The 27,184-nt window shown below is 42.3% G+C and overlaps 1 protein-coding gene across 1 annotated transcript in view; it reads right to left on the bottom strand.

Moving 5' to 3' along the window:
- Nucleotides 1–1,550: 1,550 nt before the first annotated feature.
- cnmd (chondromodulin) overlaps nucleotides 1,551–27,184 on the bottom strand; it is a 78,798-nt gene continuing 53,164 nt past the window's right edge. The window contains exons 5-7 of the mRNA XM_068032901.1: nucleotides 23,432–23,585; nucleotides 21,267–21,514; nucleotides 1,551–2,289 (exon numbers count right to left, since the gene is read on the bottom strand). Coding sequence (XP_067889002.1) covers nucleotides 2,065–2,289; nucleotides 21,267–21,514; nucleotides 23,432–23,585 — 627 coding nt within the window. The 3' untranslated portion in view covers nucleotides 1,551–2,064. The remainder of the gene's footprint in view (nucleotides 2,290–21,266; nucleotides 21,515–23,431; nucleotides 23,586–27,184) is intronic.

Raw genomic sequence — 27,184 nt, 5'->3', positions numbered from 1 at the left:
TGCACTTCATGTATTGGCTTGCGTTTATGCAGGTCTCTGGTGCTCTCCTTGCTGCTGTTGTCCCGTTGCTGTACCTGTCATCTGTTTGCATGTGCCCTACTTTGACTTCTGGCTGCGTCTTTGGAGGCAGACTTATTGCATAGGCAGGCCCAGTGTCCTTTTGCACCACACGCCTTGCACAGGTCTTGAAATGCAGAACAACTTTGCAGTGAGTGGGACCAACAACACAACGCACAGCTTGCTTGCTCTTTTTGATCTGGTTTTCATGCCGATATTGTTGGCTGCACTTGTGCTTGCAGATGCTGTTGTCCAGCTACAGTGGCTTTGTATTTCCTGCCATCTTCTAGCAATGCATCAATGCTGTGACCTTTCTTTTTCCCCAAGAGGTCTTTCTGAAATGCTCCAAAGGGGGTTGATACAATCGCCAACTCCATTATTCAGCCTGACAGCTCAGTTTCTGAAAAGTCGCATTCATTGCACTTATTATGGCATGTACTGATGAAATGACCAATTGGGTCCTGTGGCTGTTGCCTGTAGGACATCAATTCTAGGTGGTGAATTTTAAAATTCACTCTGATAACAAGTTAATCTTCTAGCACTTTCCATATCTTTCTGGTCCTCTACAGATAAGCTAGAGGTATTGATTCTGTATAGCTTATAATTTCCAACTGCTATTAGTATTTTTACAGCCTGCTTCTCTGGTTCTATAATCACTTAGTCTGTGCCGGGGTCATTGATCTGGTGGAAGGCCCGCTGCTCTCCACTTAAGTGCCTCATTGGCACTTGGTTCGGTGGGCCTCCCACAGAAAAGCAACATGGGGTTCTCGCCGGTGTTTTTGCTGGAGTCAAATGTAGGCCAGACCAGGTAAGGACAGTAGATTTCCTTCCCTAAAGGACATTAGTGAACCAGATGGGCTTTTACAACACCCCACCCAGACAACGGTTACATGGTCACCATTAGACTAGCTTTTTAAATTCCAGATTTATTAATTGAATTCAAATTTCACCATCTGCCGTGGTGGGATTCAAACCCATGTCTCCACAGCATAGCCTAGACCTCTGGATTACTAGTTCAGTGACATAGCCACTACGCTTCCGCCTCCCCATTAGGTACTTCATGTCACAGTCTGGACTATGCATTAATGTGGCTGAGTAGGCAATAGGTAGATAGCCTGCTCCCACAGTTCTGCCAATTCCATTCAAAGCTGGATGCTGAGAGGAGTTTGAGGGCAGCCCAGCTTTTACTCTGCATCAAAATTTTCCTTCCTCTTTTATGGAAACCCCCAACCGTTGCTTTATGCCAATCTATAGAAATGCAGCTGATATCAAAAGCTTAGCACACTGGGGGACATCAAACTTGCATCTCGCCATCATTGCAGACTTAAACAATTTTTTTTGTTATCAACACTCAGTAGGGCATTTTCTTACAGTTTTGTTTTATTTAGTAAAAAAACCCCGCCAAGAAATGGTGTTGATTTTTTTGAATGTCTGTGCTGCACATAGCAGAGAAAGTTGAATTTAACTGGAAAACAACACACGACAATGCACAACATTCTTTAATAATTGGAAAATGAAAATTCCAGAAGCTTAACAACAAAAGGCATTTAACAGTCCTAGTCATCCAGTTCTATTATACTAATTGGCCTCTTTAATCTTAGAGTTACATATACACCACCAATTGATTATATTTTCTGTACAAATAAGGATCTAAGCACACATACATGTTGCTGCATGCTTTATTGCACAATTACAAAGGTCTGTACAATTTTCCAAATAAACAGGATCATCTCATGCAATTCTACTTTTGCCTAATATGGTTTAGCTTTACACAATTTGGATGGGTTTGGAGCACTTCAATTTTAAAACCAAACTCTAGTAACAGTACATCTGCAGAAAATATGTTGTCATAGACTGAGGTGCTTTAATGGGTAATGCTATAAAGGCACTTTGAATTGAATCTCTGTCTGAAAATTCTTTCCAACCATAACCATTTATTAAATTCGGAGCCAATAATTATTTGCCAATGGGTTGCACTTTATTTCAAAAAGGGACTTCTTCAGCAGCTTACACCAAACCAAGTATGCGTGCTACCCACCAGGAGCAAGGCATGATCAATCTACAAGCAACACGGCACCCTCGATAATTGTAAGGCCAGGGGTAGTAGCCACGCAGGGGTTCACAGATACGTTGGCAATGTGAATAACTGCGCCTGCACTCAGCGCAACAGATTCCTTGGTGATCCAGCAAAGGGTCAAAGGTCATGCTGCCACTCTCACCTTCTAAGATTCGCTGGAAAAGCAAGAGAGAGATTTTAGTGTTGCAAGTATTTGGAAATTATTTTTTTCTTTTCCTTTGAAACTCATTCTTTTCCAAGCAATTAAGTTTATAGTAAAGCAACATATTATACTAATAACCACATGCTTTAATTTTCAAGACATAATGGTGATAAGTTATTTTGACTGATTTCAGAATTGCACTAAGGTGCACACTTATTCTATGCAATGAATATACATCTTTGTCAGAGACACAATCAATGTAAGCAAATTGGCAACAGGTTGCTGGCTTGGTAGCCCATGTGCCACAAGTTAATACAGTTGACTGTACTTATTAAACAGGCAAAATCTGTTGAAAATTGCCATAAAATTCTATAGGCGCTGTATCTCCAATGTGGCCGAAGGTCTTCATTGTGACAAGGTTTTCTTTCAATGTTTATGCATAGGATTTTCAAACAATCAGGCCTATTTTTTCTGCAACTTTTTAAAACATGATTCCACCCTCCCCACCCCCCTCAGATTGCAATAGGAAGGGATCTAGCTGATTGTCTCCCAGATCTTCACCAATGCTGCTCTGAGCTGGATAATGAGGGGAAGGCACTTGAGAGTAGCCCAAAGATTAATGCAGTTTCTTCTGATTCTAACCACCACCACCCCACCCAGACCCCAGTCATGAGAAGGGGCCTGAGTTCTGATTTGGACCTCTCACAGCAACACAGTGAGATTGGGAATTCAGCAGGTTGTGTGATGAAACCTTTGTCTTCCCTTGCCATATGTTTCATATTGATGCTCCAAACTAGCAGCACCACTCCACTTTCTAAACAGTGGGTCCTGAATTAAAAAAAATATAGTAACTGATGAATTATGGCAAATGAACTGTGGGATAGAATACACTTGGTTCCAAAATGGGAATTAAGACAATGGGAGGAATTTTAACTTTTTGGCCTGCCGGGAGCTGGGGGTGGGGAGAGCCCATAGCTTGCAGAAAACCTGGATGTCAGGGTTTCCCCGTGCTTGTGGAGTTTTAACTCCACTATGTGCATGTTCCGTCACTGACAGTTTCCTGAACAGAAGTCAGCTTGACTTCCAGTTGGGTGGGTGGGGAATGCTGAAGAAGAGGCTGCAGGGCCAGGTAGATCCAAGGCCAAACCCCAGGGATCCGACTCCTGACCACAGTGGGAGAGGGGCCAATCCCAGTGTTGGTGAAGGGGGGGAAGATTGCGGGTTGGAAATCGGAGGCCTGAGGAATTGGAGGCTGGGGTGGAGGAGTTGCTGGGGATAGGAGGCCTGAGGAATTGGAGTTCTGGGGTTCAAGGTTATGGATCAGAGGCTGGGGGGGGTCAGGAATTGAAGGCATAATGGGGGTGGGAGCGGGGATTTGAAGCCTGAGGGATCACAGGTCGTGGTGAGGGATGTGGGGTTGAGTGGGAGATAGGAGGTCTGAAGGTTTGGAAATAAAATCAGAAAGTGCTGGAAATACTCAGCAGATCTGGCAGCATCTGTGCAGAGAGAGACAGAGTTAACATTTCAAGTCTGTGACCGTTCATCAGAACTGGGGGGTCACATACCTGAAACATTACCTCTGTTTCTCTCTCCACAAATGCTGCCAGACCTGTTGAGCATTTCCAGCACTTACTGTTTTTATTTCTGATTTCCAGCATCTGCAGTATTTTGCTTTTGTATCTGAAGGATCGGAGGCTGGGGGTGTGGTGAGAGTTGTGCATCGAAGGCCTGAGGGCTCAGAGAGCTGGGTGGGGGAGGTCGGAGGCCTCAAGGGCGGGGGAGGCGGGGAGATCGGAGTGGTCAGGGGACGTCCGATTGCAGGGAGCTGTCAAGGTAGGTACGTTGGATCTAGCAGTAAGTAGAACGGCACTGACTCCTGGATCCAGCAGTCCTTGCCTTTCAGTAGCCAGTGGGTTTCCCAAAGCTTAGGAAACCCGGTAGGCCAAAGATATATTTGAAATGATGGATAAATATAAGGCTGCCAGCCTCATTCTAATATGTAAATTGGCAACTGCCTCCTGTGAGCAGGTTGGCTGCCCGCCGCCCCGTCCCATCTTCATTAAAACCGTAAGTGGCCAGGTTGAAGAAGGCTTGGGGTTGGGATTCTGATTTTTAACACTTCAACCTCCTACCCGATTCAAACCTGCCTATTTTCTGGGGTTAAATTTCCTCCCAGTGTTGGGAAAAGATGCATCTACAATAATAACATGGCGGAATTTGAGTAATCCTTATAACTAATAGCTTTTTTTTGAAACTTCTGTTTATGTGTTGATTATTATACACCTAAAAATGTAAGTGGTTCTCCCATTCATCCTTCAAAACTTTGGGGTGGTTTTGCCAGTGATTTCTGCTTGCTCTTCAAGCAGTTCCGATGGATGACCTATGGAAATTTGCTCCCATTGTGTAGAAATTTCTTTTGGCAGCATTATATCAGTACTTAATGCATTTGTATCAAATTCCTCTGCTACTTAAATAGAAGTGTCAACCAATTAAACATCTGTATGTTAACATTCCCATGAGTAATTTCCACCCTCATATTGCAAAGGCATTTAAATGCAGGAAAAGATTTTTTGATTGACAGCCAGAGTTTATAATTGACTAAACTGTTTTCATAAAGCTACTACTTAAATTTCAAGAAAAAAAAATCAAAGTTCTTGGGAAGAAAGTCTACTCCGTTCACTTCTATGGCTAGCCTGCTGTCCTGCTGCTTTCCCAGCATTTCATGACACTTGCAATTCCCATTCTGTTAGCCTCAAAAGGCGAAAATTTACAGTGCTGTGTGCAGAAGATGCTTTAATTGTGATGGTCCCAAAAGATTTTATTGAAAGGGTTATGAAAAACCTAATCTCTGGCGACTCTTTATAGCCCGTGTCTCCTGAGATTGAGATTACAGTTCATTCAGCTGAAAGCTTGAATCAATCACTGTACCAGCGTGCTAACATGCACCCCATTAACTCTTCAAAAAAGGCATGCAAAATGTCAAGATCAACAAAGTTGAAGGGCATATTCAGTAATATCATAATATACTGATATAGAAATTTTCACTGAGACCTTAAATTGCGGTAAATGGGGATAAAATGGTTCCTTTTAAAATTATGAAGTGTTTTGATGGAGTAGATAGGGAGAAACTGTTTCCATTGACAGGAGGGTCAGTGACCAGAGGACACAGATTTAAGATATTTGGCTAAAGGGCCAGAGGGGAGATGCGGAGAAATGCACTGCCTGAAAGGGTGGTGGAAGCAGTTTCAATAATAACTTACAAAAGGAAATTTAATATATATTTCATAATAAAAAATAATTGCAGGGCAATGGGGAAAAAGTGTAAAGTGGATAGAAGATTTTATGATCTTGAATTTGTGACTAATGCACAGTGACAATAAAGTTCTGTCAAAAAAGTTCTCCCTGTGTCTGCGTGGTTTTCCTCCGGGTGCTCCGGTTTCCTCCCACAGCCAAAAGACTTGCAGGTTGATAGGTAAATTGGCCATTATAAATTGCCCCTAGTATAGGTAGGTAGTAGGGGAATATAGGGACAGGTGATGATGCGGTAGGAATATGGGATTAGTGTAAGATTAGTATAAATGGGTGGTTGATGGTCGGCACAGACTCGGTGGGCCGAAGGGCCTGTTTCAGTGCTGTATCTCTAAATCAAAATTAAATCATTACCTCAAAGATAGCTCCTGCTACTTACATTTCATACCTGTTACAATACAGCAATATTCTGGTACCCTCTTTTTAAAGTAGAAAATTACAGGTTCAGAAACATCTCCTGAAGTGCTTAATTCTTATTACACAGCCAATATTATGAAGGAGCTTTCATTAACATTACAAATGTCCTTGGTATTTGGAGGGCACTGAGCAAAGTATCTATGTACTAATAAAAACAAGAAATTCTGGAAATACTCAGCAGGTCTGGCAGCATCTGTGGAGAGAGAAGCAGAGTTTACGTTTCAGGTCAGTGACCCTTCATCAATTCTGATTTACTACTACAGCATTTCCGTAGAGGTGGACTATCCAATTTTCTAATGTACTGTCATAGCTTAATTTTTTTAAATACCTGAAAATGAAGAGACTTGTAAAATACTAAATCTTGCAAAATCATCAGCAAATAGTAATATCATTCATGGTAAGATTTTTTAAAATTTGTGCCCTCTAAAGAGTGGTGATGGAATGCTGCAGGCTGGATTTTGTGTCCATGGCAGGGCTCCTGGTGCTGGACCGAAATGGCAGGGGGAATCCTGCCTCAGCCAGCCGAAACCCCCCACCTGAAGCAATTCTACGGCGCTCGGCTAATTAACAACCTGGCGCCGGGATCGCTGTCCCTTAAAAGACAGGGATCCTGCCTCCAAGAGCTTCCGGCCAATAAGAGGGCCAGCAGCTCAGCAGTATTGGCAGCGCCATTAGGAGCAGTGGCCACAGCCAGTACTGCAGAGGCCTTGAACCCAGGCCCAGCGCTGAGGCCGCATTCAAGGTAAATGCGGCAGAGTTGCTGGGGCCAGTCCAGAAGGTCCCAGCAAGCGGGGGGTGGGAGGTTGAGCGGTAAATGCAGGGAGAGGGGGTTCAGGAAGCTGCAGGTTTTCCCAGTAGGGGCCCTTTGTGGGCCACAGATTGTCCATGGAGGAGGGCCCCCCTTCCCAAGCCCCGAGGGAGGTCGCCTCATTTTACTGGGTGACCTCCCCGCGTGGCGGAGGCCCCCCTGCCATTGGTTGTATCTCAGCGGCAGCAGGAAGAGGCCCTTAGGTGCCCACTAATAGTTGGCCTATCCCGTCCCCGACAAAATTATGTTGCGACAGGCCCTCCGCCTCCTGTCGTAATTCTATGGGCTCCCTGCCTCCAAACTCATTTCAGGGGTCCATAAAATTCGGCACTGCTATACACCATAGTGTGGTGGTTATGCGACTTGACTAATAATTCAGTAACACATGAGTAGAGATTCCACCATAGTACTTTGAGAATTTGAATTCAGATTTAAAAATCTGGAAATGAAAAGCTGGTACCAGTAAAAGTGACCATGAAACTGTCGGATTGTTGTAAAAACCCAGTCTGGCCTAAAGAGATCCCAGTTCCATACCAACGTGGATAACTCTTAACTGCCTTTTGAAGTGGCCTAGCAAGTTGTATTAAACAGCTTCAAAGAATACAGACAGCAACAGTTCAAGAAGAAGGCCCACTGCGACCTTCTCAGACCAACCAGGAATGGGCAATAAATTCCAGTCTTGCCAGCAATGCCCACAACCTGAGAATGAATATTTCAAAAAAAACTTGGAACCAGTAGCGTTTTCTGTGAATGTTCTATATACAAACACTTCAAAAAGAATACTCTCTGTTTCAGATGCAAAATCTTACATTGGCTGAGATTTGCTTCCTGCTCCACATCTGCCTGAATTTGGGTATTGTGAATGGATTCATGGTTCTCCTTTATGGTTCATGGTCTACTTCAACCAAGTTCAGTCAGAAGAAGCAAGAAGTTTCAACTTGAACAAATATTGCAACCAGAGTCAGTCATAAGTTAAACTTTCCATATTTAAATCATTTTCATACCCTCTTACAATGTCATCAGAGTCAAAACACATGCGGATATTTATCTTAGGATTACCTATTATAATATAAATGCAATATTAAATACTAGCAATGTAAGAAATTATATTATTGCTTAGAGACCATTCAAGACTTATTACTAACCTAGACATGATTACTATATACTTACTGGGAAACTCAGTGCCATGAATTAATAAATAGTCCAAAGCACCAAAAACATCTTCAAGTAAACTGAGTAACAGATAAAATGTAGATCGTGACTTTAAGTGAGTTGGAATGCATGTTAAGTCTGTGTAAATATTCTGCATTATTATACCTATAATTTTAGTGTAAATTAATGTTATACTAAATGTGCGTTATTCCACGAAATGATAATTTTACTGTCATCTGCATTAGCTCTTAATACTTACTGTCTGACTCTAGAACTGTCAGATTCAATTATTTACAAGTGAATCAATCATAGTTAATGACACATTCAATATCTGTAAGAAAGACAGCATCGGGTATGGTTTAATATGTCATTAAAAAAAAATTCTTGACATTTTTGTCCCTTTCACTGTCATGTCCTTCCTTCAGGTCCATATTTTCTTTATTAAGAGGATGGATGGGGGTCAGGTGGCAACCATGCCAATGAATTGTTGCCACTCCTTGATTGATTGACCATGGAAGTTTTCTTCTGTGTGCAACGGGTAACGAAATCAAAAAATCTTTATAAATAGGTCTACAATTTCATTACATATAGCACACAGAGGAAACCTTTCCCCACAAGGTGCATTTAAACTAGGCAAGAAGACCCACTCCTCTGTCAATTTTCCTTTTATTTCTCAGACAACCAGGCAGACAGCAGTCAAGTCATCCTCTATAAGGAATCAGAGTTGGGATTTTTGTCATGACATACAGTAATAGTTAAAAATACAAAGTAATATCTAGTATATATAAAGAACAATGGATCAGTCAGGGTGAATTACAGATATATCGACATGGTCCTGAGATAGTGTGGATGTAACATTACATCGTCTATACAAAATACTATTGCAATAGTGCACTAATTATGTTTCACATTCATTGTTCCTCATTACCATGGAGCACTTCATCTGAACAGTCAAACTCACCCTGATGCATCATGGGAAATGCACAGCTATCTCATTAGATAGCATCTTATATGTGTACCAACATCTAAAACCTCAACTCAGGACTGCAAAGAAATTCACCCTGAGAATTCAAATAACTTGGATATTTGTAAAAACATTTTTGTTGATTCCGACAAATAAAAATATTATTGGTGCAAAATTCAGTTACATAGCGCCCGTTTTTTCAATGCTACAGGTGCCTGGTCACTTTTGGTGCCGGTCACGGCAGAATCCATTTTAGAAAGGTCGTTAGTGCGGGAGCTGGGAACGTGTGCCAGAAGTATGCAGAGTAGTCAGACAGTGATGTGATGTCAGTCAGCGTGTTCTGCTGATTTGATACCAGCGGTGCCATTTTTGCCTTCAACGCTCCAACTAATGTCTTCTGTTAACCTTGCACAGCTGAACATGCATTAAACTGCAGGAAGGACCCCTGTCTGTGCTATTGAAAAGGATCATCAGCAACTTTTGGTTTATTTGCTGATTGATTCTAATGGACGCTGCTGAGTTAGTAGAAGTGTTTGGAGGTTTGTACTGCTATTTAAAGTTCCTAAGTCAATAGGGTGTGGTATGGCACGTGATGAAGCATTTGGCTGTGACTTCAAGGGTTCTGCTCAGACCACTTGGTCTCAGTCATGGGTGATGTAGCTACCATCCCCATGGCATGCTGAATGATAGGCAGAATAAGCAGATGTGACACAGAGGAGACCAAGCTATATGAAGACTGAGCAGGAGGAGGAGGGGAGAAGGGCTCTCAGTAGGAGGCCATATCCACCCACAGCAATTTTCCTACCACAACCTCAGCAAAGAACAGTATGTCAGATGTCTCCATTTCACTAAGGAGATGCTCAGTGAAATCTACCACCTGTTGCAGACAGAACTGCAGCTTCAGAGCTGCGCAAGGACAGCACTGCCAGTAGCTGTGAAGGTTACCGTGCTCGTGAATTTTTATGCATTTTATTACACTACCAGAAGGACGTGGAGGCTTTGGAGAGGGTACAGAAGAGGTTTACCAGGATGTTGCCTGGTTTGGAGGGCATTAGCTATGAGGAAAGGTTGGATAAACTCGGATTGTTTTCACTGGAGGTGGAGGGTCGACATGATAGAGGTTTACAAAGTTATAAGCGGCATGGACAGTGTGGATAGTCAGAAGCTTTGTCCCAGGGTGGAAGAGTCAGTTCTAGGGGACATAGGTGCGAGAGGCAAAGTTTAGAGGGGATGTGTGAGGCAAGTTCTTTACACAGAGGGTGGTGAGTGCCTGGAACTTGCTGCCGAGGGAGGTGGTGGAAGCAGGTACGATAGCGAAGTTTAAGAGGCATCTTGACAAATACATGAATAGGATGGGAATAAAGGGATACGGTTCCCGGAAGTGCAGAAGGTTTTAGTTTCGGCAGGCATCAAGATTGGCAGGCTTGGAGGGCCGAATGGCCTGTTCCTGTGCTGTACTGTTCTTTGTTCTTTGTTCATTGAGCTCCTTCCAGGCTGGGGCAGGTGATAGTTGTAACATCTCCCAGTTCACCATCCAGTGTTGTATAAGGGAGCTCACTGAGGCTCTGCATGCAAAGAGAATTAAATACATTTAATCCTCTCTTGCCAAAGAGAAGCAGGTGGAACGAGCATGTGGCTTTGCGAGGATTGCATGCTTCCCCATGGTGCAGGGTGCCATTGACTGCACGCATGTCACTTTGCAGCCGTTGCACGCCATTTCTAACATGTACCGCAATCAGAAGGGATTCCACTCCCTCAACGTCCAGTTGGTGTGTGACCAAATGCAGCACATCCTGCAGGTCAGTGCTCAGTATGTTAGCAGCAGCTACGCTGCCTTCCTTTTGTGGCAGTTGCTATATCATCATCATTCAACCAGCACGATAAACCAGAGAATGGCTACTGGGCAACAAGGGCTATCCACTGACCACCTGGCTCATGACTCCAGTTTGTAACATAAGCATGCGTGGACAGCTGCATATAATGAAAGCCACATTGCCATACGGAATCTGATCAAGCAGATCATTGGGGTGCTTAAACAACGCTTTCACTGCCTGGACCACTCTGGAGGAGTCATGCAGTACTCGCCAGAACATGTTTCAAGATTTGTTATCATCTGCTGCATGCTGCACAACCTCACCATCATGAAGGTACAGCTCTTGCCACCAAGTATATGTTGAGCAGCTGAACAGTAGGAGGAGGAGGCAAACAACACAGCCCCTTTCTGGGCCATCTGTCTTATTAGATTCAGTTAATAAGTAATGAGCCAAATTTAGTTAACAGCCTAACAGTGCATGAACGTTTATCTAATAGTGATCATAACGTGATTGAGTTCAATGTAGTTTTTGAAAGGGAGAAATGTGAAACAGCTTCTGAGATCCTAGATTTGGGTAAGACTGACTTCAACGTGATGAGACAGAGACTGTCCACAGTAAACTGGACAAGTTTTTTCATAGGTAAAATGATAGAAGATCAATGGGAGATGTTCAAAAAAAAATTTTATATGACACAGAACCAGCTTATACCCCTAAGGGCAAGAGTTCTCGTAGCCAAAATAAAAAGCCATGAGTGTCTATAGAGGTAAGAGACAACATAAAACTAAAAGAAAAAGCATACAAAAATGCAAAAAAGAAATAGATCCTGGCAAATGGAAAAGATACAAAGAAAAGCAAAGGCTGACAAAATAGATAGAAAGGGGTACAAAGAGGAAGTATGAAAAGAAACTGACCAGGGATATCAAAATCAACACAAGTTTTTCTCTAGAATTTTATTAGGAAAAAGACGGCAGTCAGAAGCAATGTGGGCCTCTTGGAAACTGATGACAGTGATATTGTTAATGAAAATAAGGAAATGGTGGACGTGCTGAATAATCACTTTGTGTCAGTATTTACAGTAAAGGAAACGGTCAGTTTGTTGGAAATCCCAAGGAAACAAATATTGAATCAGGGAAAGGCACTCACCAAAATTAATGCAAGCCATAATAGGAATGAAGAAATCAGTGGCACTAATTGGTGACAAATCCCCAGGACCATCATGGTCTCCATCCCAGGGTTTTACAGGAACTAGGTGAGAACATTGTGGATGCCCTAACTATAATCTTCCAAAATTCTCTTGATTTGGGAACCATTCCTTTAGATTGGAAAATTGAGCATGTCACTCACTATTTAAGACAGGTGACAGAGGGAAAACAGGGAATTATAGATCAGCTAGTTTAACATCTATTGTTGAGAAATTGCAAGAGTCTCCAATAAAAGGTAGGATGACTGAACACCTTGAAAAATTTCAACATGGATTTGTAAAGGATAGGTCATACCTGATGAATCAGATTGAACTTTTTGACAAGATAACCAAAGTAGTGGACAGGAAAATGTCTATGGATGTTATTTATATGGATGTCCAGAAGGCATTTGATAAAGTCCCTCAGAAGAGGCAGTTAGCTAAAGTTGAAGCTCATGGAATTGAAGGCAAATCTTGCTTGGTTAGGAAATTGACTGAGCAGAAGGAGACAGAGAGTAGTGATAATAGGGCAGGTAATCTAATTGGGAAGGTGTGATTCATGGTGTCCTGCAAAACTCCGTCTTGGGGCCTCAACTATTAACCGTATTTATTAATGACTTAGATGATGGGAGACACATATCCAAATTTTCAGACGGCACAAAGGTAAGCGGCATTGTAAGCAATATATATTGAAGCATAAAAGCACAAAGACATTGATAGATTAAGTGAATGGGCAAAACTGTTGAAATGGATTGCAATGTCGGCAAATATGAACTCATCGACTTAGGACCTAAAAAGGATAGAACAGGATACATTCTAATTGGTAAAAAGCTAGAAACAGTGGAGGTCCAAAAAGACTTGGGAGGTCCAGGTACATCGAGATCATTGAAATGTCATGAACAGGTATAGAAACTAATCAAAAAGGCTAATGGAATGCTGGCCTTTATATCTAGAGGATTAGAATACAAGGGTGTATAAGTCATACTTCAGCTATACAAAGCCCTGGTTAGAATACACCTGGAGCAGTTCTGGGAATCACACCTTAGGAAGGATATATTATCCTTGGAGGGAGTGTGGCACAGATTTACCAGAATGATACCCGGACTCCAAGGGTTAAATTCTGAGGAGAGATTACACAAACTAGGGTTGTGCTCCCTGGAATTTAGAAGGTTAAGAAGTGATTTGAATACCATTTCCAAGCTATTAAGGGGATCAGATGGGGTAGATAGAAACTATTTCTGCTGGCTGGGGATTCTAGGGCTAGGTGGCACAGTTTAAAAATTAGAGCCAGACATTTCAGGAGTGAAATTAGGAAACATTTCTACACATAAAGGATGGTAAAAGTTTGAACTCTCTTCAGCAAATGGCAAATGATGCTAGATCAACGGTAAATTTTAAATCTGAGATTGATAGATTTTCTTATCCAAAGGTATTAAGGGATATGGGGCATAGGCGGGTATATGGAGTTAGGCCGTAGATCAGCCATGATTTCATTGAATGGCAGAACAGACCCGAGGGGCTAAATGGTCCACTCCTGTTCCTATGTTCTTATGACCATAATGGAATCATCCGACTGCAGTACCAGTAAATGCAACCCCAAATCCGCCTTCACCAATTCTCCTCACCTTACCTTCACTCTTGTTACCGACCATCACAGCTTGGACACAATGCTACAATAAAAGCCCCCCCACAGAACAAACATTCCAAACCAACTTTATAAATCAAACCATCCAATATTTCATACAAAAGTCAACTAATCATCCTTTTGTGTGCCTTTGTCTGGTCTAGTGCTACTATGCTGTGCTACCCCAGTGTTTGCAGCATGGCTGGTGAAAGGCTGCTGACTTTCAGTGCACAAGACTGCAGATGGTCTTGCAGGATGACCTCCAGCAGCTCTCACACTAGAAGACCTGGCTTTGGACTGTACCACCTCAGCATGGTGGCAGCAGTCCGGGCTGGCTGGCTGACAGACAACAGCAAGGACACTGGCAGAGTACTGTAGTCAGAGGATAAATACTGTCATCCTTAGAGAGGACAGCAGGTTTTTTTCTCCATAAAGTCATTATTACTCTCCTGGGGTGCTGCCTCAGCAATCCTAATAATCTGTTGGAGGACAGATTGCTGGACTGCTGCCAGACCCTGCAAGCCCCTTTGAACCCTGGTATCCACAGTTATGATAGCAGCAGTCTGAGTTTGTATGCCAATAAGCTGAGTTTGCATGATTTCAGTCTGAGTTTCTACTGCAGCACTTGAATGTTGGTTGGCTTCTGCTTGTGCTGCAATGGAAGATGAGACATCAACCATCAGATGCTGCATCATGGTTGTATCCATGGTAGAAAGGATGAGTGCCAAGCTATGCACAAAATCCTGTGAAATGTTGGTGCCAGACTCCTCCATGCTCGTTGATAGCGACTGCAGGCTTTCTGGCAGGCCTGACAATGCACCGAGTATTTCTGTGTGCATACCCATCAGCCTTTTTTTGTAGGCCATCTCAAGGAATCCTCATCTGAATCCTCTGCAACCGAAGTCATGTGTGACGTTGCCCTTTGGTGGGTTGGCACCTTTGCTACCCTTTCCACCTGCCCTGGCTGCTGGCCACTCATGCCTGGTGTCTCACCATGTGCAGATCCCGCCTCTCTGCTATCCTCTATGGTACAGTGTCAGTATGTGAGTTTGTGGCTGTGAGAGCAAGTGACAATGTTTCTTCATCATCACTGTCTTCTTGCTCTTCCACCACTGCCTGACCAGGTTGCAGTTCTTGGGTATCTGAAAGGGGAAAGGCACAAGGTTAGGGATGTGGAGTGGGGAGACAGAGAAAGCAATAAGTGCATGCCTAGACCATCTGCAGCTTGTAAATCAGAAAAGATTGTGAGATGAGTGGGAAGTGGAATGCAAGACGCAGAATTAGGTATGAGCATACCACCTTCAGTTGTTTCAGCCCCGATGCTTTCAGCCTCGATGCTGGCCACAGCCTCAGTAAGAGCTGCTCCAATGATCATCAGCACTTGTCTCCTCCATCAGGGTAAAGTTGTGTAGGTTCTGCTGCCTGTGGATGTGTATCACCTTGTTCTGCAAGAGAGTGAGAGGGACGTATGTCAGCCAGTGTCGTGCAGTCTATTTGGGTAATGTGCCTGTCATGGTTGAATAGCTGTCAAGGGGCTGAATTTAGTGGTGCCTGTGGGGTTCCTGGTGCCAGGCCGACAAAGCGGTGGGAATCCCACCTCGGCTATTCGGAACCCTACCCGTCTCTATTTAATGGCGCCCGGGCAATTAACTGCCTGGCGCCAGGATCCCTGTCCCTTTAAGCACAGGGTTTCCCGCCTCCAAAAGCTGCCAGTCAGTCAGAGGGCCAGCTGCTCCATAGTGTTGGTAGTGCCACTGGGAGTGGTGGCCACTGCCGGAACCCAAGCCCATCACTGGAGACCCAGGCCCAAGGTAAGTGAGGCAGGGTTGCCGGGGCCAGACCGGCAGGCCCTGGCGAAGGGAGGGGAAGGAGGATGGGCATTGAGTGCAGGGGGAGGGGGGGCTGAGGGAGGTGGGGTGTTTTGCTCTGGGGGTCCCCCCATGGGCTACAAATTGCCCACAGAGGTGGCCCCCCCCCCCCCCACAAAACCTACAGGAGGTTGCTTCCTTTTGCTGGGAAACCTCCCCACATGGCGGACCCGCCTCCCCCACCACTGCTGGCATTAAGCCAGTGGCGGACGGAAGAGACACTTAAGCCTCTTAAAGGCCTCAATGGCCTCTGGGTGGGAAGGCTGTCATTGGCCTCTCCTGCCCCCAACTTAAAAGTGGTGCGATGGGAAGGTGACAGGCTGTCTTCCCCCGTCGCAATTCTATGGGTTCCCCCCCTCTTCCTAGTCCATCTCTGGGTGCTCGTTAAATCCAGCCCAATGCGTGCAAGCTGTGAGATATGGGTGCGAGGCTTGCAGCAATGCTAAGTGTGTGACGGTGACGTGAAGCTCTGAATGTAAGGTATAAGTTGTGGTGGTTAGAGATTGTTGATCGGTGAATGAAGGTCAGGGGGTGGAGGTGGTGAACTGAGGAAATAGTGAGGCCAGTGTTTGAATTGCAAGTATATAGCATTTGAAGATACATTCACTCACCTTGACCGCTCGTTTAAGGTCACTGAACTTATTGCAGTGCTGCATCCAGGTCCTCAGGCTACACTGCAGGCATTGACTGCGGTGGCTACCTGCTCCCACTGGCTTTGCAGAGTCTGCCTGGAGGGCCTCCTGGTGCTGTGTGGACCTCTCTTCTCCTGTTGACCCCCTGCACCAAGGCTTCTGGTGCTGCGTTGGAGATCCTTGGAGCATGCTCCCTGACTTGTTATGCCATTTTCAGTACTTCCAGCATGTGCTGCAGTCAGAATGAACCTTCCTTTTAAGAGATGCAGCCTAGCTTTAAGTGGTACAGGACACAAACAAACCTCGGGCCCCTGTTGAGGCACACAGCACCCAACAGTGCGCTTAGTGCTGGCTACACACTACAATCATGGCAATGAGCAAGCAGCACAAAGTTGTCGTGCTGGCTGCATCAGAAGGAATGGGCAGGAGTTAATTGTGCATCATGATCCCTGCGCCTATTTTCAGGGGCTATCCAATTTTGTCTCTATTAAAGGAATCCTAGTAAAATTCTTTTTGTATATGACCTTAAAATATATTTTAAAAATATATCCCAATAAGAGAGATCACTACTGGCAAACAGAACATTGATTTTACTAAGCTGACCTTGCAGGGTCCCCTCTCTAAGCTCGTGTGACACTTCCACATCCCACGCTGCCTGACATCCAAAATAGAAACAGAACATGCTGGAAATACTCAGAAGAAGAGTCATATCTGATTTGAAATGTCAACTATGTTTCACTTTCCACAGATGCTGCTGGGTATCTCCAGCACTTTCTGTTTTTATTTCAGATTTCCAGTATCTGCAGTATTCTGCTTTTATTTTACTGCCTGACATCCTTTTCTGAATGAGAGAACAGTGTGCTGAATTATGGACAGTTTGGCTTTATGAACTAATGTCCATTCAGAATGAGTTGAGTAACCGCTAGCTTATTTCATTTTGGGCCTTGCATAAGACAATTAGAGCAGACTTTCAATCCACAGCCTTGATCAATGGTTAGAATATCCACAAACAGGTTCCAAAAGTGAAAGAACAGTATTCCACCCAGTGACTTGTTTATATTTAAACATTTCCTAATGCAACATCATTGATACCATAAAATTATGAGTTTTGATAACAGAAAGTACAATTATTTGTAATCCTTTGCACCCGATGTTAATAAAATTCTCAGTATTTTTGTCTGAAGCATTGGAGTCTGGTGGAATTAGAAAATCCCTTCTCTTATACTTTTTGAGTCAGAGGCTCAGATGTAGTGGGGTTTTGATGTTTATTAATGTTGCAATTGCCTTTGGAAATGTTAATAAGGATGATTTGCATTGTAGGCTTACTGATATTGTCATGCAGAACCCCCGCCCCACCGCCCCCCCCACCACCACCCCCTCCGCATCTGCCAAGTGATTTGAAAACTGTTGCTGAAGTGAAGAAAGTACTTGTTCAAAAAAAATCACCAGGCCCTTGGCTGGAAAGACATTTGCATATTAACACACAGTGCTTGGGGAGACAAAGGAGTTACTTCCCTTATCCAGTTTAATCTACAATGGATTTTGAGCACCAGACATTGAAGGTGAGGGAGCTCAAATTTCAGGATGACTGCTGGGCTGAATCCACAAACAGACGTGGTCAGATCAGCTGGTCACGTGATTAGCCTGCTTGGCAACCTGGCTTTTGTGAATTGTACAAAGAGTTTTGAACAGAGAGACTACAGTCTGCTCCTGGTTTGAAGAAAATCTCTCCTGTCTGCTCCCGTCTCTTTCTCACAAGCCTTTGGGTCCACTGAAGACACATGAACCCCAACAGAGAAAGGTTTCCTACAGTGAACATGGTTTAAGAACAATCCTGGGCCCCAACGAAAAGCAAGATCTATCTACAATCAAGGACTCTACAGTGAGCTCAAAGAACCGTAACAAATACCCTCTTCAGATATTGCCTCACACGTTTCCACTTAATTTTTCTTCTGCTCTTTTCTGTCTCTATTTGTTGGCGTGTATCGCATATGCATGCTAGCGTGGGCGCATTGTGTATCTGTAGGTGTTAACCGAATTAGAGGTTAAGTTTATGTTTAATAAATTTCAAGTTTTCTTCTTTAAACTTAAAAAAACCTGTTTGTGCTGGTTTCTTTGCCTTATAATCGAAAATCGGTGAACAAGGATTCACCAAGGGGGAGCTAAAAATAGTGTGTTTAAAAATAAAACCCTGTTACTGTAAGACCAGGTGAAGGCTGAGAGGGAACCCGAGACCCCTTTCTCACCTGGTTGTAACAGTTACTGAAGTTTATCCCTACAAAAAAGGACTCTTGGGGTATCACCATGGATGAAAGTTTATGTGTGATATTATATCTGCAGGTATATCATGATTGATCACAAAACTGCCTCTTTTTCAAAAGATTTGCTTTCCGGGGGTCTGGGAGTTGAAAAGAGACAGTGAGAGAGAAGTGTATTAGCTTCAATTTGTATTTTCAATTCTACATTTTCCAATTTTAGATCACACTGCTAGCATCCTCTATACAATTTCTCATTAGGGAGTAGCAAACACACGATGGCAGATTGTAAACTGATCCCTAACAGTTGTATTCCCATTGAATTTTTGAAATATTTTGTCAGTCAGCATCTCTACAGTGTTTCTTTTGATCCTTCAATTCTGCTCCAATAGTTTTTGTTTTCTGTTGCTTTCCAAGTTCTATTCATTTGAGAAACTTTCTGGCTCCATAGGAAGCAGGATGGTAAAAAGGTTTCCTTGTCCTTGTTTCCTTGTCTTTAACAACTTGAAACATTGGTCCATTTATTATTGGTTCATGTTCTTCCCTTTTTTTACGCCTACAGGAAATGTTCTAATCATTTGCTTCGTTCATCATTTCTTCCTATAGAATGTTGGTCATTAAATCTTTCAGTGGAGATGCAACAGGCTTTATTTCCCTCTGATTGTTTGTTTCCAGACGAAAACTGTCTATTTCCTCATTTGTAAACATTTGATGCCTACTTGTCTTGACAGCTGGTTGATTTGATTGCAGCTCCATCATTATCTTTGTCGCAACCCTTTCAGAGAAGGTCTTGAATATTTTTCTCTAATTATGCTTTGTAGATCAGGTTCAAGTCGCTCATTGTCAAATGTACACATAATTGTACCAGAATCCTAACCTAATATCTGATTTCCATGCTGTGTGTAGGAGAATATAGCATTGCACTTAATACATTTAGAGTAGTTTAGTGACTTGTGAGTATTTATTGTGATAGTGAGGTTGATAGAGAACATGCAGGAGCTGAGTCATGGGATACAAGTTTAACTAACACAAGAAACTTCATGGTTAGAAGCATAGAATCATAGAATGATAAAGCACAGAAGCAGGACATTTGGCCCATCATGCCTGTGCCGGCTCTTTGAAAGAGCTATCCAATTAGTCCTACTCTTTCCCCATAGCCCTGCAACTTTTTCTTTTCAAGTATTTATCCTAATCCATTTTGAAAGCTATTGAATCTTCTTCCACCACCTGCAGTGCATTCCAGATCATCACTCGCTGTGTACTTTTTTCTCTTCATGTAGCTTCTGGTTCATTTGCTAATACCTTAAATCTTTGTCTACTGGTTACTGACTCTTCTGCCACCGGAAACAGTTTCTCCTCTGATTGGCCGACAGCTCTCAGCAGGCAGGACTTCTGTCACTGAGTTCCTTAATCCGGGGAAGACCCTCTGCTTTCCACTTAAGTGCCTAATTGGCACATGATCCAGCAGGCCTTCACCAGAGCAGGCAACACGGGGCTCTTGCCAGCACTTTAGCCAGTGGTCGAGACGCCCGTCGCCAAGTTAAAATCCTGGCCAGTAAGTGAACATTGACAATTGTGTGGGTTAATATAGATATAGGAACATTATAAACAGGAGTAGGCCATTCAGCCCCTTGCGCCTGCTCCACCCTCATTAGAACATAGTTCATCTGTACCTCAAATCCATTTTCCCACTTTAGCTCCCTATCCTTCGATACCCTTAGTTAACAAAAATCTATCTCAGCCTTGAAAGCACCAACTGACCCAGCATCCACAGTCTTTTGGGGGAAAGAGTTCCAGCTTTCTGCTCTCCTTTGTGTGAAAAACTGCTTCCTGATTTCATTTTCGAACGGTTTAACTCTAATTTTAAAATTATATCCCCTTTTCTTGATTCTCCCACCAGAGGAAATAGTTTCTCCATATCTGCCCTATCAAATTCTTTTAATATATGAAATACCTCAGTCAGATCACCTCTCAATTTCCTATACTCAAGGGAATATAAGCCAAATCTATTCAGTGCTGTTACTCAAAATTAAACAAACTGTACTTGGTCACCAATATGTCAGGAATAAAAATATGTCAAACACATTAGACTTCTGTGTTTGTAGGGATAGGGATGGGGTTGACTAAAAACAAATTCTAATTTTGATTCCTTCATTGACTGAATGTTCTTGTGTATCATCATGTGATGGAAGGTACGCGACCCATGTAAAACTGCTGAATCCAGAGACCAGCAATGACATCCATATTTCACATGTATTCAGACTGGGCAAGTGCAAACTCTTCAAACAGAGCAGAAATCCTCAAATTTAGACAAGGTTTCTGTGCATGGTCATATAACATGTTATTTTTAGCCAACTGAGGATATAGGATGTCACATTAGGGTTGGATGGTCCGAAAAACCTTTTGATATTCATGAGTCATGATTGTTTTTGCATATTTTTGCCTCATTAAGCAATCTGAGTTGAAGGCCACATTGCACAGGCCAGGACACAAAGTTTGAACAGAGTAGGAGACAATATGAGATAAAATCAATTAGCAGTGGTTAGGTGACGCCATACTTGGATGTTAAAAACCTGAAGGCTGTAGGAAAGAAAGAAGACTAAGGGCCGTAAGTAGTTCCAACCACATGGAGTTGCCTAATCAACTTCTCTTAAGAGAACTACATCACTTGGAAAATGTGTCTCAAAAGACTAAAGCTTTATAGGGCCAAACTGGGAACCTCCGACAAGATTGCAGTCAATATGTTTGCTATAGTGTTAGCAATAATTTTGTCTTTGAACAGTCAAAAATGGCAATTTAGGTACAATAATGCCCATACAAACATGTTTACTTATGCATTCTTTGAAATGTTAAGTTAGTTTCTTAGCACAGATGTCCATGCTTGCCTAGGCTCTGTTACTTCATTAAATGCTATTTACAACCTTTCTAAAATAATCCTGAATGCCTACAAGGCAATTCAATACTTACATGATAGGGGTTTTCGGCATTGAAAGTAGATGGAACCCCTTCTTCTTCTGGAACGGTGTCGTTTGCTCTTTGTTCTGGTCTTGCATCCTGAGCTTGGACATCAGTTGTGTCAATGTCAACCTCAGCAGGTGCTCCCTCAATCTGACCATATTCATCTACCACACCGGTGTTAAACTCAAACTCATAGTAGTAAGGATCAGGTATCTGAGGTCTCTCACCGTCCACTGATCTTTTCTTCCTTTGACCTTCTGTGAACACAATAGTAATTACAGTACAAATTGACTAGCCCCAAGCAAGTTTTTTTTTAAATGTTAAAAATAATGTTATCCATTTTTGGGACCTGGGTTGAATCCAGTCCAGATTAATGGGTCAAAAGTATTCTGTCTCCATTGGCTGCAAAGATGTCGTCTGAAATAAGTTTCAACATTCTTGTGTCAATTCATTGTAAGTTTTGCTCCACAGCATTAACAACACTACCACGCTGAGAATACATTTTACAGGACAGAAGGAGACCACTTAGCCAATCATGTCTGTGCCAGCTCTTAGAAAGAGCTATCCATTTAGTTGCACCCCCTGTGCTCTTTTCCCATAGCCTTGAAGAGGAACAATATGCAAGTATTTGCCAATGCCCTTTTGAAACTTCATGTTGAATCTGCTTCAGCCGCACTCTCAGGCATTCCAGATGATATCTCACTGCATAAAAGTAATTCTCATCTCTCCTCTGATTCTTTTACCAATTATCTTAAATCTATATCTCTGGTTACTAACCCTCCTGCCAATGGGAACTGTTTCTCCCTATCTACTCTTATCAAAACCTCATAATTTTCAGATTAGGAGAGATGATGAGTTTTTTTAACAGAGAGTTGTTAGGATCTGCAATGCACTGCCTCTAAGAGTGGTGGAAGCAGATTCAATAGTAACTTTCAAAAGGGAATTGGATATACAGGTGAACAGAAAACGTTTGTAGGGCTATGGGGAAAGAGTGGGGAAGTGGGACTAATTTGATAGCTCTGTTAAAGAGCTAGCACAGACAGGGCGGCACAGTGGCACAGTGGTTAGCACCGCAGCCTCACAGCTCCAGCGACCCGGGTTCAATTCTGGGTGCTGCCTGTGTGGAGTTTGCAAGTTCTCCCTGTGTCTGTGTGGGTTTTCTCCGGGTGCTCCGGTTTCCTCCCACAAGCCAAATGACTTGCAGGTTGGTAGGTAAATTGGCCATTATAAATTGTCCCTAGTATAGGTAGGTGGTAGGGAAATCTAGGGACAGGTCGGGATGTGGTAGGAATTTGGGATTAGTGTAGGATTAGTATAAATGGGTGGTTGATGGTCGGCACAGACTCGTTGGGCCGAAGGGCCTGTTTCAGTGCTGTATCTCTAAACTAAAAACTAAACTAAAAACATGATGAGCTGAATGTGTTCCTTCTGTGCTGTATTATTCTAAGATTCTAAGAGAAATGGAAGAAAAACTAAAGCATCCAGAAAGCTAAAATATGTGTGTACAAACACGTCACATTATTATATATAGATAGGTAAAAGTAAGTTTTGAGAAGGCTCACTCACTGGTGCAAATCCTCGCTTGTCGGGAGCAGGAATTGGAGATTGGAGTTTAGTACACCTTATATGTATTCACCATAATTTGGTCAGCCTCATTGTCAGCTCACAACCAACCAAATTCAGGACGTGCACGAATAATCATTTAATAAATGTAGTTACAAATGCTGCAGAAAAATGTAGTCTCCTTACACTGTCCACCTGCAAAATGGCAGGATTGATGAAGTAGCAGAAGTTGAACTTCATCAGAAACTAATTAGGAATACAGATATTCGAAATGATATGGTGACTGATTTTACGAATTAATTGACTTATTAAACGCATTAATTTTAATTGCGGGGAAGTCAGGCAGGCTGACCTGTGCACCCGATCAATGCTTCAGTTGAACGAGCCTATGTTTTGAGCACTGCGTCACAGAAATCAGTGCAAGGGTGAAAACATGAAGTTCAGAATTACCTTTCATGTCCGTAAATTGTTTGAAATGCTAATTGATTTTTCTTTGTTTGTGAAGGCCTGCATATAGGTTCCACAAAAAACATCTGAAGCCATTCGTTTATAGGCTTTATTCAAGAACAGCAGCAGTGAACAGTTGTTGCTCCATCATCACCATGGGTTACCTTTTGTATATGTTGGATGAAGCCAGTATATAGGGAGGTCACCGCACAGTTCCAAAATCTTAGGGCTTAAGAAGGCATGGTCATTGATTGGTTGTTCTGCGGCCACCCAGATGAGTGACTCTTCTTCAAACTTTGCAGGCATGATTTCATCTTCCTTAAATAAGAGAACAGTAGATAATGCTTTGCAGATTGTTGATCAATTATTCAAAAATAATGATACAGTCATCAACTATCTGTTATAATATTGTCACATAGAATGCCTGAAGAAAGCTCCACTGTCACTGTCCCATACAATTCAAGCATTTCTTTGAAAGCAGTGACATATTTTTCTATTTTATGGATAGAAGGTTCTGTATTCCCAGAGCAGTAAACTTCTGTTGTACTAATTCTGATTTTATTCACTGTAAATATTTAAGGAATCATTTAAAAAGATTAAGCTTTTTATATTATCAAATAGGTTTTATTCATTTTGAAAGCCTGTTGTGTTTTTTCCCCAAATCCTATTCCTTTAAATGTAATCCCAAATCACTAAACAGGGGCATTTACAAAACCAGACGTGCTGTGCAGTGTCTGGCATTGGCAACATCACACAGCTGAACAATTGCAGCTAATGATAGATTAGGATCATCTCTTATAGTTGCCGATAACTATTCAATCAAGATTGGTAATATTTCACAAATGCCTGGATGGAGACAAAGGCAACTCTGCCCCACCCTCAGTCAACCCAATAACAAAGCATTCATTCATGGGTTGTCTTTTCCCTCTTCAAATGGTTCTACCAGAAATGTCCGAATTTACACCCATGTTACCACATGATGGCGCTGTTAGCACAATAGTGGATATGCACGGGTTCACATGGATGTGAATAGTGTGGAATCAACATCAAACTCCTACAAACCTCCTGCTGTACTTCAGAGACAGGCTCATGCTGAAGTTATCGCAGATATCATTCCTTCGCGGTTACACAAGTGTGCATCTATTGTGCAGAAAGAGCAAACTTCCACCTCTTGTTAAGCCACTTCTTCAAGGAAAATTTTCTAATCTAATTGATTGATGAGAGGTTTCTGAGTTTTTCCCTTTAGGCATCTCTGAAAAGGGATTTGGTAGAACATCTTGTGAAAAGGGCACCTTGTATTGCTCAGACAGGCATACAGACATGCCTTGCTGTTGCTTAAAGGTCTTGTACTGGAATATCCAGAAGTATAATTGTCAGCTGTTGGCAATTTATTTGGCAATCTCATGTAAACAAAATTTAACTAAAGATAGCAACTATCAGAATTTGTTTTTTTCCCCAAGATTTTCTCAAATATATTTCACATATAATAAATCTTAGGCGTTTTAATATGGAACCTGTATTATATGTTTATGTACAAACATAACCGTGTCAATTATTAGGATTCTGTGGTAGGTTTGAAGATTTATTTATTATACTATTACATTTAAAAGCTAAAAATATCCAATTAAAATGACAAAACAATCTAGAAAGTTAAAAATAAGAAGACGGCATGTTGAAATGAATGTTTCTTGGAATGGGTGCAAAAGGTTAGAGCTGCCACGGAGAATCAGCTTTTTGTTTTTCTCTTATTTTATTAATGAATGACCATTAAGTATATTGTAAAATCTCTTACAGCAGCCTACACTAAAAATGTATTGCAAGCTCTTGAAGGATAAGGGAACAATTTAGAAACTACCATAATTTCATATCAATATGATTTTAATAGTATGCTTTAGAATATGGACATACAATCAGTTAAACTGTAGATGTCATATTTTATGGTAACAGCAGTGTTGTCTTTGGTTACTATTCTTCACTCCCCATCAACCTTCCCCCACCCCCACTCTCCTTCTAGATGTTAGCATGTATTTTGCACCTACAAACACTTTAATTAAAACTGATGCTTGGTAGTAACACTCTGGCTGAATGTCAGGTTTAATCTGTCAGATTTATTTAATAAACATACAGCTGATTCTGACAAGACCACTCACATAGTCAACTATTGTGCCTCCTGATGATGATTCTCAGGAGATAATTTTCAGCTCATTCATTATGTTGCAATTTTCGAGAAGGGAGAATTCTACTTCCTGTCACAAAACCTACAACGGGACAAAAGCAAAATACCGTGGATGCTGGAAATCTGAAATAAAAACAGGAAATGCTGGAAATACTCAGCAGGTCAGCCAACATTTGTGGAAAGAGAAACAGAGGGCTGGATTTCACCATAGGTGGATAGGACTTTGCCACCGATGCAAAAGTCGGTAGCAAACCCGCTTCCGCCTAGCCTGGGGATCTGACCCGCATTTTACGGGTTCCTGGACTTTAATTGCCCCGAGGCGGGATTTCCACCTGCTTGAGGGAGGAGGTCCCGCCTCAGTGAGCTTGCCGGCCAGCTCTTTAGTCCCAGCAGCGTCACTGGGAGGACTGCAGCCCAGCCGACGCCATGGAGCCATGTTCTCAGGTAAGTTGGGGCAGTGTAAAATTCAACCCAGAGTTAACGTTTCAGATCAATGACCTTTCATCAGAATCTCAGTGATAGGTCATAAGATCATAAGAAACAGGAGCTGGAGTAGGCCATTCCGCTCCTCAAGCCTGCTCTGTCATTCAATAAGATCATGGATGACCTGATTGTGGCCTCAACTTCACTTTCCTGCTGGCCCCCCATAACCCTTGACTCATTTGTAGATTAAAAATGTGTCTAACCCAGCCTTGAAAATATTCAATGACCCAGCCTCCACTGCTCTCTGGGGAAGAGAATTCCAAAGATTAATGACCCTCTGAGAGAAGAAATTCTTCATCTCCATCTTAAATGGGAGACCCTTATTTTTAAACTGTGGTCATCGACCTGAAATGTTAACTCTGTTTCTCTCTCCACAGATGCTGCCTGACCTGCTGAGTATTTCCAGCATTTCCTGTTTTTACTACAGTTCATGGACAAGTTCATGCTTCAGGAATCAATGGCCCACTTTTGTGTTCTCTTTATTTTGCTATGCAGTCTATTTGTCCTCAACTCATTGAAGCCAGGAATTATTAATTTGTCCTCCTTTGGTTATTTTAAGATCCTTGCAGTGTTCTCTTCACTCCAAACACTGAGATACCCAGTGATCAGAGGGATCTAACAATACTGCTCCATGTTTTTGACTGTTTCATTACCTGAGCCCCTTGTAATTCTCAGGATACTGGACTTCCTTTCAGCATTCTTCTTCAGATTTGTACCTCAACATACAATAACTTCACCACTTTATTACCCATTGACACACTAGTGACCTGGTGCCAGTAGCTGAAATTCCTACTATTCTTGACCTGCACTAGATGTGATAGGAGTATTGAAAATGTCACCCAATGTATGAATTGCTGCTGTGATTTTTGTAATGAGAATGATTTGCTTTTTGCCATTTTGTTATATTCTGGTATAAAAACACAAGACCAAATGGTAAGGTTTTGTACTCTCCAGCAATGATTTCCTAATGCCCATCAGCTGTTGACTCTGGGATCTGCTGGCAATACTCACACCTATAAACCAAATGTGAAAATAGATAGCCTTCTGCTGATTGACTTCAGTGGTCAGAAGTCTTTACAGACTTTAACACAATGACCAAGACCCGAAATGTAGGATTAGGCTTCCCCTAAGATGTCCCCTTTGGAAATTCACTGTGCCTGTTTCTGAATAATAACCCAGAGCCCCAGCCTAATGCTCTGGGGACATGGGTTCAAATCCCACCACAGCAAATGATGGAATTTGAATTCAATTAATAAAA

Source organism: Heterodontus francisci, chromosome 6 (genome assembly GCF_036365525.1).
Source record: "Heterodontus francisci isolate sHetFra1 chromosome 6, sHetFra1.hap1, whole genome shotgun sequence".
NCBI classification, from domain to species: Eukaryota; Metazoa; Chordata; class Chondrichthyes; order Heterodontiformes; family Heterodontidae; genus Heterodontus; species Heterodontus francisci.
This window is presented reverse-complemented; position numbering and strand designations above follow the sequence as displayed.